This window comes from Mandrillus leucophaeus, unplaced genomic scaffold, assembly GCF_000951045.1.
Source record: "Mandrillus leucophaeus isolate KB7577 unplaced genomic scaffold, Mleu.le_1.0 Scaffold394, whole genome shotgun sequence".
NCBI classification, from domain to species: Eukaryota; Metazoa; Chordata; class Mammalia; order Primates; family Cercopithecidae; genus Mandrillus; species Mandrillus leucophaeus.
This window is the reverse complement of record NW_012104187.1, coordinates 133,252-145,119: the sequence shown is the minus strand read 5'-3', so window position 1 is coordinate 145,119 and position 11,868 is coordinate 133,252. Positions and strand designations below refer to the sequence as shown.

Here is an 11,868-nt window from a genome sequence, read left to right as displayed (position 1 = left end):
GCAGGAGCCGGGCTGGGGTCCCCAAGCGTCCAGTTGTTCCTGCCTGTTTCCGTCCGTTCTCCTCAGTACCCTTGGATCCCTGTTAACCTCAGTATTTTAATTCCTTAGGCATTCCAGAAGTGTTCCTTTATGGACGTAAATTCAAACAGTCATGCCGAGCCATCCCGGGCTGACAGTCACGTTAAAGACACTAGGTCGGGCGCCACGGTGCCACCCAAGGAGAAGAAGGTAACGTGGCAACTGCACATTTGCCACACGGTTGGGAGTCCTTCCTTCCTTGCTCTGACACTAACACGGCTCTTGTACTCGACCTTTGTTCCCTCTGTCTTTTTTCTCTCTCTTTTTTTTTTTTTTTTTAAACTAATGGAGACATAGGTATAGGTTAAAATCAGAGATATCTTGCTCAGGTTTTCAGAGCAAACACTGTGTTCCAGCCCACAGCACACAATAGTCTATGCAGAATTTAGACACTATCTTCCCAAACTAAAGAGTATACACCTGTCAGTACTTTCTAGAACAACTCTAGAAAGAAATATATAGAGACAGCAACCAAGTATTTAGTAGTTTTTCTAATTTGTAACATCCTTTGGGCAAAAAAGAAAAACAACTATCTATGTTTAAAAAAAAATTAGGTAAAAACCAGCCGGGTGCAGTGGCTCACACCTGTAATCCCAGCACTTTGGGAGGCCGAGGCGGGTGGATCACCTGAGGTCAGGAGTTCGAGACCAACCTGGCCAACATGGTGAAACCCCATCTCTACTTAAAATACAAAAAATTAGCTGAGTGTAGAGGTGGTCACCTCTACACTCAGCTACTCGGGAGGCTGAGGCAGGAGAATCGCTTGAACCCTGGAGGCGGAGGTTGTAGTGAGCTGAGATCACACCACTGCACTCTAGCCTTGGCAACAAGAGCAAAACTCTATCTCAAAAAAAAAAAAAGTAAAAACCTTTGATTTGGGGAAGAAAATGCATGGTAGAAAGCATCTACCACCACACACAGGTGTAACTTCATGGAAACATACAAATGTGTATTTGCACAAACGTCCAAGGATGCCAAACAGAATTTTTGCTAAGTATTATCCATTTATAAAGTATACCTTCCAAGATAGTAAGTTCAGTATAGTTTTAGTGTTAAAATATATGTGTGACGCCAAAAAAAAGAATCCAGGCTCTGAAACAAAGTCTGCTGTCATTGTATAAGTAATCTAGGGAAACGACCATGGCCTGAATGTTTGAAATGCAACTTTAAGTTGCACCTAGAGCATCTATGATTTTTAGATATAGAGATATCTTACTTGAATTAAGCCTGCATCTAAACTTCAGGATAAAAAGCTTGCAATGACCAATTCAAGGCCTAACATTTTTCTCCAGGGACTTATCTTTCAGAATTCAAAGATTCTAGCTTTCCTTAAACAAAGTCAAACTAATCAGATGCAAGATAGCCCGATAGCTACTACAGATAGGTACCTCGGTCCATGTATGACAGCTCAAGGAGGTAGATGTTGTATCACAAAACTGAAAGGCTATTCTAACACAACAGTTCAAGAGACACAGTTTTGGGCTCCCAGCTCCCAGGCTACCTTGCCAAGGAGGCCAACCCACTTCTCCTTGCCTCATAGCCACGATGGTGCCCTTGTGTAAACTCTCTGCCACATAAACTGACATGTGACACTGTTAATAGGGGGAAGAGAATCTCACTATATACCAAGGGGGGTTACTGTTGATAAATGTTTCTCATGAAGAAAACCTAGCCTGGCCTGGTGGCTCACACCTGTAATCCCAGCACTTTGGGAGACCAAGACGGGAGAATCACTTGAGGCCAGGAATTATCCAGGGTGCTTACTCTGGATAATTAATCTTAGTAGATTAACCTACTTCAGAATGACCATGAGTATCAGACTTCTCTTATCCCCAATTTTGAGTCCTTATTAACCTCTTCCAGGGCTGAGTGTTTATCCTTCCATAAATCAGATGTTTTCTTAAGCATTTTTTTATCCTGTCATTACTGAAACGCCAGCCTAGTTCTTCACTTGTATGCAATTTTCCTGTAACCCTGTCTCTCATTTTGGTTTATTGTCCATATGCCTATTGAATGCTTTTCCAATTGTCTTCATAATCCAAATCTCAGGGCCTATAAATACATATTAAAGAGGCATAATTACCTTTCACGCAGAGTCTTGACTAAGACTAAGAAATCATCGTGAGTTTACGTGACAATTACGACCAAGCTCATGCACTTGCTTTGATACATTAATTCATTTTTTTGTGGCCCAGTGATAAAAAATATAGGTCGTGTGAAAACCAAACTTCACATTTCTATCCTAGTGACTTTCCATTGGAGCATTTGTGCTACTACTCAATTTTAAAATATATATATTATGGGGGGGGGTGTGGTTGAAATTTATTTATTTATTTTTGAGACCGAGTCTCGCTCTGTCACCCAGGCTGGAGCGCAATGGTGCAATCTCAGCTCACTGCAACCTCCGCCTCCCGAGTTCAAGCGATTCTCCTGCCTCAGCCTCCTGAGTAGCTGGAATTACAGGGGCGTGTGCCACCATGCCTGGCTAATTTTTGTATTTTTAGTAGAGACAGGGTTTCACCATGTTGATCAGGCTGATCTCAAACTCCTGACCTCATGATCCACCCACCTCCACCTCCCAAAGTGCTGAGATTACAGGCGTGAGCCACCACACCTGGCCTGAAATGTTTAATGATGGGAATGGCACGGGCCATGACCAACCAGAACAGACGCCAGCCCTAACCCCCAGTAAATAGACCCCGAGAACATCTGCCACATATGTGTCTTTAGATCACATTCCAACTCCATCTGCGATTCAGGGTCAAGTTCTCATTCGGGTCCTGGCATGATACGCTGACTCCATATCTGGAGTTGTAACCTTAGGCTGAAACCTTATTTTTTTTTTTTTTTATTTACACGTATATATTTTTTGAGATGGAGACTTGCTCTGTCGCCCTGAAGGCTGGAGGGCAGTGGCATGATCTCAGCTCATTGCAACTTCTGCCTCCCAGGTTCAAGCGATTCTCCTGCCTCAGCCTCCCGAGTAGCTGATATTACAGGTGCCCGCCACCATGCCCAGCTAATTTTTGTATTTTCAGTAGCAATGCAGTTTCACCATGATGACCAGGTTGGTCTCGAATTTCTGACCTCAAGCGATCCACCCACCTTGGCCTCCCAAAGTGCTGGGATTACAGGCGTGAGCCACTGCACACAGCCTATTTTTACTTTTTATTTTTGTGTGTATGTGATGGAGTCTTTGCTGTGTTGCCCAGGCTGTTCTCGAACTCCTGGACTCAAGCAATCCTCCCGCCTCAGCCTCCCGAGTAGCTGGCATTACAGGAAGCTCAATTATTTTTCTTCTTTAAAACCTTTTACTTGACATATTCATTGTTTCATATTTTAAATTTAAAAGCCCACAAAAGAAGCCCTGTGGTTCCACTGCAGCAGCCGAATCACTGCACTCATTTGGGGGCTTCCTGGGGAGCAAGCAGAAGTAAAACAGGAGGTATTTGGTGGCTCGTGTACCCTGTACTTCGCGTAATATTTCCGTGTGATTAATTCTGACTGCGTTGTTTGTGTGTCATTCCTTGGGTGTGTATGAACAGTCTTTCCATTCTTAACCAAGGTCATAGGGTTGCTCTGGGTTGACTTTGGCTGGGCCCGGGTGTTCGTGCTTTGTGTTGTCATTGCTTTAACCGTAGCCTTCATGGGAATTGTGCTCCATCCTGCTGTAATCAACCACCTCAGCAAGAAGAAAGGGCAGCAGTGCCTTGGAACCGACAAGGCATCACTAGTGTTAGTGTTATGTCAGGGCCTGAGGCTACTGATACACCCTGGGAAAGGCCAGGCCTCCAGGTGAAGCGCTTTGAATACCTGGGTCCTCACCACTGGATCCTTCAATCCTGAATCTTGGTGGGACCCTAAGACATGTATCTTCACTCTACACTGGGAAATACGGAGAATGAAAGCTGAGTCGTGATGTCACCGTCACCAATTTAACCTCAAATATCTGCTTTGTGAATGTTTAGGTTATATTGTGACAGCATGATGGCTATGAATTGAGGTTGTATTGTACCAGCATGATCACTCTGAATTTGGATTTGATCATCTTGGCTATGAGGCGTGTGAAGGTGATTCTGACACTTTGACACCTACAGTATAAACCGCATTTCCATTTGTCATTTGATCAGGAGAAAATAATGTTTTTTCATCCCAAAATGCCAAACCCAACCAAGGCAGATGTCTTTATAGGACAATCTCCATAATAGAAGCAGAGAGAGGACTGAAATAACAAGCTGTAAGGGAAACTAAAATTCCCCTGGGCTGGCTCCTAAGTTTATAGGCAAGAAAACTGAGGCCAAAGAAGTAAAGTGATTTATCTAAAGTAACACAGTTTAGTGGCAGATCTGGATTAGAATCAAAACTTTCTGTCAGCCCACACATTGTGCTTTTCACAATTCTTCAGGTTTTCGATTCTGCTAGGCTCACAATCTGATGTTGAAAAGAGGACATGTTAGTAATGACTCTGTCCCTTTATTCTCTTCACTACTCTCCCACAAAATTTTAAATTCTTGAAATCTTTTGCTAATTGAGATTTTCATCTTGTGCAAACACAGGGCATTTTTGGCAGTTGGAGAACAAAGCAATCCAAGGTAAACAGCTCTAGGCTTTGGATTGGTGTGTAACAATTATGCGTGGCCCGCATGTCTTAGAAATGTAATTAAAGGAACGGTTTAGTTATAGTCCACTTTTGGGGGCAATGTGGTTTTGTGGAGTAACATGTCCTACACTGTTCTACCAGAATTTGGAATTTTTCCATGAAGATGTACGGAAATCTGATGTTGAATATGAAAATGGCCCCCAAATGGAATTCCGAAAGGTGAGTTCACCAGATCTGTTTTCCAACAGATACCATGCACATTAATTGCCTGGCTCTGCGGATCCATTGCTGATTAACGTGTGTGGTTTCCCTCCTCCGTTCTCCCTCTCAGGTTACCACAGGGGCTCTAAGACCTAGTGACCCTCCTAAGTGGGAAAGAGGAATGGAGAATAGTATTTCTGATGCATCAAGAACATCAGAATATAAAACTGAGATCGTAATGAAGGAAAATTCCATATCCAATATGAGTTTACTCAAAGACAGTAGAAACTATTCCCAAAAAACTGTGCCTAAGGTCAATTTCAGCTTCTCTGGCGTTAGTTCATTAGAAGATGAAATAAGCAAAGGGTCTAAAGTCTCAGGCCCCCAATACTCTATAGCTGACACCGAGAACCAGAAGCTGAATTATGGAAAGACAAAGGAGATGGAAAAGCAAAATACGGATAATTGTCACATTTCCTCTCCTAGTAGAGTAACAGAATCAAGTGTGCATGATTTGAAAACAGAAGATCAAGAGGTTATCATGACAGATTTTGGCCAAGTTGTTCTAAGACCCAAGGGGGCAAGGCATGCTAACGTGAACCCTAATGAAGACGGAGAATCCAGTCCAAGTTCTCCCACTGAAGAAAATGCAACCACTGACAACATTGCCTTCATGATTACCAAAACCACTGTCCAGGTTCTTTCCAGTGGGGAGGTGCATGATATTGTTAGCCAAAAGGGAGAAGACATACAGACGGTTAATATCGATGCCAGAAAAGAGATGGCCCCCCGACAAGAAGGGACTGACAGTGAGGAGCCAGTTGTGTGCCTGGACAAGAAACCAGTGATCATCATTTTCGACGAGCCCATGGACATCCGGTCTGCATATAAGAGACTTTCAACTATCTTTGAGGAGTGTGATGAGGAATTAGAGAGAATGATGATGGAAGAAAAGATAGAGGAGGAGGAAGAGGAGGAAAATGGAGATTCTGTAGTCCAGAATAATACCACTTCCCAGATGTCTCATAAGAAGGTGGCCCCGGGCAATCTTAGAACAGGACAACAGGTGGAAACAAAGTCACAGCCACACTCTCTGGCAACAGAGACCAGAATCCCAGGGGGACAGGAAATGAACAGAATGGAGCTGGACAAGTTCAGCCACGTGGATTCTCCACATTCGGAATGCAAGGGTGATGACCTGACCGATGACCAGTTTGAAAGCCCCAAGAAAAAGTTTAAATTCAAATTCCCTAAGAAGCAACTCGCCGCTCTCACTCAAGCCATTCGCACGGGAACTAAAACAGGGAAGAAGACTTTGCAAGTGGTAGTCTACGAAGAAGAGGAGGAGGACGGCACCCTGAAACAACACAAAGAAGCCAAGCGCTTTGAAATCACTAGGTCTCAACCTGAAGACACCCCTGAAAACATGCTGAGGAGGGAAGAGCAGTCCAGCATCGAGAGCACGTCTCCGATTTCAAGAACTGATGAAATTAGAAAAAACACCTACAGAACGTTGGATAGCCTGGAGCAGACCATCAAACAGCTTGAAAATACAATCAGTGAAATGAGTCCCAAAGCCCTAGTTGATACCTCAGGTTCTTCCAACAGAGATTCTGTTGCAAGTTCATCCCACATAGCCCAGGAGGCCTCTCCCCGACCCTTGCTAGTTCCGGATGAAGGCCCCACTGCCCTAGAGCCCCCTACGTCGATACCTTCAACTTCACGTAAGGTATCTTGGTCTGCTGGAAAATGAAAAGACCCGGCTGCTTTCCTAAATCTGCCATAATCACCATTAGCAAAAGGTGTCTTGTGACTTAATTGCTTTCTTTCAGGTGGCTTTTTTTTTTTTTTTTTTTTGTCTGTTCGCCATGAAACCCTTCTTTCATACTTTCTCCCTCACCTTCAAAACAACAACAACTAGGTGTCTAACAGCTAATCAATTCTGTTTTTGCCTCTGTTGCTGACTGGTGTTGGGTAAACACGAGGCTGCCGGGTCAGCCATGTGCTGTTGAAATCATTGCTCTGATACTCACATTAAAATCCGTTTGATCAGTAGTGAGCAGTTGATTCTGTTTGATTCTTCTGATTAACCCCAGTTGGTGTCTCCTAGATCTGTCCTGCATGTAGGGCTGTGGCTTCTCACCTTGAGCTTCTCTGAACATAGCGGAGCAGCCTCACGGATGACCTACTCACGTGCTTCTCCTTCTCTTCCCCCTCTCACTGGTCCTTCCCACAGGGCTCCAGCGGGGCCCCACAGACGAGCAGGATGCCTGTCCCCATGAGTGCCAAGAACAGACCCGGAACCCTGGACAAACCTGGCAAGCAGTCCAAACTGCAGGATCCCCGCCAATATCGTCAGGTAGTTTTACCTTAAACCCAATTTTGGATGGACGCTATTTCAGTTAAGAAGCAAGTCACTGACTTAGTTTATACCAAATATTGTGCTTTCTTTGTAAGATAACGGTTTACATAGACATCCTGGATCTGGGGGCATGAAGAAAGTCTAAAAACCATTTGTTAAACTTTTTCACCACGCTTTTGCATGCTTACAATAAAACATCTTTTACTTTGTGACTCCAAGCTCCAAATTTTAACTGTTAACACACGGTGCCAGACCAGGTGGCTTTTCTTTGGTGAATGTAGTGTTTCATCTGAACACCTCGGGAAGCAGAGACAAACCAACCTGTGGTGGAACTGCCCTTAACGTCACCACTACTAACGTCTATGTTGACTGTATTGCGTTAGAAGCACATTAACGCTCCGTCAAAATGCCCGACCCCCACCCCAGTAATTATCCAGACGCATGGCCCACCTGGCACACGGGAAATGGTAGAGCTGGAATGATGGGACTCCTCTCACAAATGCGTTCTTCCTTTCCTCCTTTCCTGTCCATCCTTTGCTATGTACGTGGGGGGTTTCTACCAGGTCCAGTAAAGCACAACAAGACAGCTCAGGCCTTGAACTGTGTGTGGTTGGTTTTCTTTGATTGAATTATTCTCAGAAGGGCTGTGTTGCCAGGCCCTGTGGGTTGATCACGTGTCCACCTTTCTGACAAAATGTCTCCCACCATCTTTATTTGCAGGCTAATGGAAGTGCTAAGAAATCTGGTGGGGACTTTAAGCCTACTTCCCCCTCCTTACCTGCTTCTAAGATTCCAGCCCTTTCTCCCAGCTCTGGGAAAAGCAGTTCTCTGCCCTCTTCTAGTGGTGACAGCTCTAACCTCCCTAATCCACCTGCTACTAAACCGTCGATTGCTTCTAACCCTCTCAGCCCCCAAACAGGACCACCTGCTCACTCTGCCTCCCTCATCCCTTCTGTCTCTAATGGCTCTTTGAAGTTTCAGAGCCTTACTCATACAGGTAAAGGTCACCATCTTTCATTCTCACCGCAGAGTCAAAATGGCCGAGCACCCCCTCCTTTGTCATTCTCCTCCTCCCCTCCTTCCCCCGCCTCCTCCGTCTCACTGAATCAAGGTGCCAAGGGCACCAGGACCATCCATACTCCCAGCCTCACCAGCTACAAGGCACAGAACGGAAGTTCAAGCAAAGCCACTCCATCCACAGCAAAAGAAACCTCTTAAAGGTCAAATCCTATCAGGCACAAGTCGGAGTTACGTTAAAAAAAAAAATTAACAGTCTACAACAACTGTTTTCACAAGAGAATGTAACATATTGCTGTATCGTTTGAGGCTTAATGCTAAGTATGTGCTAAATACTGGATTAATAGATTTCAGTAAAGCTCGTTTTTTGTTTTTGTTTTTTGGTTTTTTTTTTTTGGTTTTGTTTTTACCTAGTTGCTATAGTGTCTACCGTCTATACTCAATACCTATAAAATGCAGTAAGCATGTGTCACAAAACGAGGTTCTGGTGGGAGAGAAAGGTGCGTGTGAGACGGGAGAATTGTCTTAAGCATATAAAACATGTATGATTCCAGAATTTTAGTATGTTTTGTATAAAACTATTTTTCATTACGGAGACTAGAAGTGAACAGAGAATTACACAAGTGTGACTATACAAATTGTAAAAGATACTATAATATTTCCTTTTATTTTAGTGTTATTTAGCTTTATTACAGATTTCTATTTTTGTCAAAACTTCATGATTCCTTTCAAGATCTTTTTTGCCAAAACATTTTGATACTATAGCATTGTACATTTGAAAGTAGTGTGCTAGACTATAAAACCAATGAACTTCTACCTGAGCCCTACAGACAGGCATATGTAGAAGGCAATTTATCAAACCTATTGCACTGCCATGAAAAGTATGTATCATAATTTGCTAGCCCAAGCAAGCTAGTTTTCTTTGCTTGCTTCTTTTCTTTCTTTTTTCCTTCCTTTTTTTTTTCTTTTTTCTTTTTTAACATGTTGAGGTTCTCTAGTTGTTTTCTTTGGAGTATCTAACCCCTTCTTTTGTTTTCTGAGACCTGGTAACCCACGCTCTTGCATTGTGGATTTTAAAATGTACACTCTGTACGGTTCTGTAAACCGAAAAACTTTTGTAAATATATAAATATACATAGACATTAAAATACTGTATGTGACAGCACATAGAGTAGTTTTCCCACACCAAAGTTAATTTTTATGCATGCTTTAAAAGTATATATCGGGATGGGCAGAAATGGAAGTATCCATACATTTTTAAAAAGCAACAAGTTTGCACAGCTAGAGTGTTTGTAAATAAATGTATTTGTATAACACAGTCATGTAATATACAGAACTATAAGCAGAGACTTTGCAAAACTAAATAAAGGGCTGCATGCTTATTATTTTTTGTACCTTGTCACTATAACTACTTCCTAGTCAAAGAACGAAATGTAACTGTTACCAAGTTTAATGTTTTTCTGCTTTGAGGCTTTGAGGGATATAAGCACATCCACTCAAGAGGACACTACTTTTCTGAAAGCTCTGGGGTGACTAATGATGAGTTCCTAATAAATTAATTGCAAGTGTGGTGCCTTGGATGTGACCTGTTGGCTCTCTCTCTTCTCTGTGGCTTATCAAGGTGTGGATGACAGAAAGCAAACCTGGACACAGAGTTTCCACCCTCCATTCCTGGAGGGGCTCTTATTATTTTCTCTCTTTTGCAAAAACTTCCAGCAGGAGTAAAGTGGAAATAAAACAACTTTATCACTTGGCTTTTTTTCTTTTGAGTCCTCAACTTAAAAAAATATTGTTGGCCTAGAGGGAAATACGCTAACATTACACCATGTGTTTTCATTTTTTAAAATGGGAAGAAGCCAGGCACAGTGGCTCATGCTTGTAATCTCAGCATTTTGGGAGGCTGAGGCAGGAGGATCACTTGAGGCCAGGAGTTCCAGACCAGCCTGTGCAACATAGTGAGACCCCATCTCTACAAAAAAAAAAAAAAAAAGAAAAGAAAAGAAAATTAAAGTTAGGTGGGCATGGTGGTGTTTGCCTGTAGTTGCAGCTACTCAGGAGGCTGAGGCAGGAGGATGGCTTGAGCCTGGGAGGTGGAGGCTGCAGTGAGCTATGATCACACCACTGCACTCCAGTCTGGGTGACAGAGCAAGACTGTCTCAAAAAAAAAAAAAAAAAAGGGAAGAAAGTTAGTGAAAACAATACCAGGATTATGAATTAACCACAGGAAGAATCTCAGGAAACTACTTAGATTTTTCACCTCCAGAATGTTTCATTTCGTGATTTGACGTAAAAAGCAAATATTCTTGGAACTCGGTTGTTCAGTGTTACTGAGTTTCAGGCTTACTTACTTCAGGATGCCTTTGCCAGAAATATTCATATCTCTGCTCATTATGTTAATGGCAGTCCCGTGTTTCAGGTGGCACTTAGGAAAGTGTTTAGGATCCAACATTTCAATCATGTCCCATAATCACCTTAATGACATTATAGTCGTTTATATATAAATATATCTCATAGCTAATTCATGCCAATTTATTTGCTTGTGTTTATGGACAAGCTGAAAATTATAAGCAGCAGAACAGCAGATGGTGGGCTCACTTTTGCAGTTTAACTTCAGGCTTCCCGGAGCTCTGGCAAGGTCACAGAGGTGATGGCAATTTCAGTTAATGTCATGAAGGATGGGACCTGTTCACCAGGTAAGGGAAAACCCCGCACGGTCCCATCCACTGCCCTGAGATCCGGCCCCATGCTGCCTGCCTCTTCAGGAAACTGGAGGAGGAACTACCATGATTGGAGAAACCAGCGTCAGGTGTTGCAAAGACTTCCTATCACAGCACAGACCCAGGAGGTGCCTGTCTAAATTAGTGCAATAGAGCTCCTGCCTCAGTACCCATTCTTAGGCCCGACCTAAGTGTTTTGAAACCTTGTTGTACCCCTGCCCTCTCTGGCCTCATTAAAACTTTCCCTCCCTGTGTGTTGTTTGAAAAATAGAGCCCAGGCCCCTTCCTCATCCCACCAACCAAAAACCCAACACTTCCCACACCTGTGGGCCGGTGGTAACACCTGATGATTAACACCAGAGTCGTGTCAGTAAGTTTCCCCTGTGCACCTGTTTTCTTGAAACTAACAAATCCACGACCCCCATGGGAAAGCCTAAGGGGTAACGCCCCTGGATCCTGATAAAAGCATAGCCCCACAGGCTCACTCACTCTCACTCGCTCCCCACCTCCTGGATGAGCTCTGCTGCCGCTGCCTCCAGACCTCCCATGGAGGCCCCCCCGCCACCATCTCTGGAATCTGTAAGTAAGACATTTCCTCTGTTTGATGCATTTTGGTTTCACCTCATTGGGCCTTAGCTGACCAACACACCCAAACCTAACTACACACCATTCCATCAGGGCTTCCCTAAAGAGGCGCTATCTCGGCTTACGGCCACTCTTGACAGGGTAACCTCAAGACCACGTTAGAAACTGTAACAATAAAAACTCACAACAGCACCTCGGTTCTTTGAGTATCTCCAGTGAATGACATTGGGTAGGATGAGCTGAGCTCCTGGGTTTTCAGATTTTGCTAAACTACATTTAACAGACACTAAGTTAAGACAGTCTCTTTT

General features: G+C 43.4%; 1 protein-coding gene across 7 annotated transcripts in view; it reads left to right on the top strand.

Annotated features, from left to right (window-relative positions):
• The window catches only part of KIAA1217 (KIAA1217 ortholog), a 914,794-nt gene extending 904,787 nt beyond the window's left edge, over positions 1-10,007 (top strand). For 3 of the 7 annotated variants that reach the window (XM_011991313.1, XM_011991312.1, XM_011991314.1), the window contains 2 exons: positions 7,116-7,238; positions 7,962-10,007. In XM_011991313.1, coding sequence (XP_011846703.1) covers positions 7,116-7,238; positions 7,962-8,459 — 621 coding nt within the window. In that variant the 3' untranslated portion in view covers positions 8,460-10,007. Of the gene's footprint in view, positions 1-4,819; positions 4,898-5,009; positions 6,609-7,115; positions 7,454-7,961 lie in introns of those variants that run through there. The other 4 variants (XM_011991310.1, XM_011991311.1, XM_011991315.1 and 1 more) reach the window with 4 other exon arrangements.
• The last annotated feature ends 1,861 nt before the right edge of the window (positions 10,008-11,868 follow it).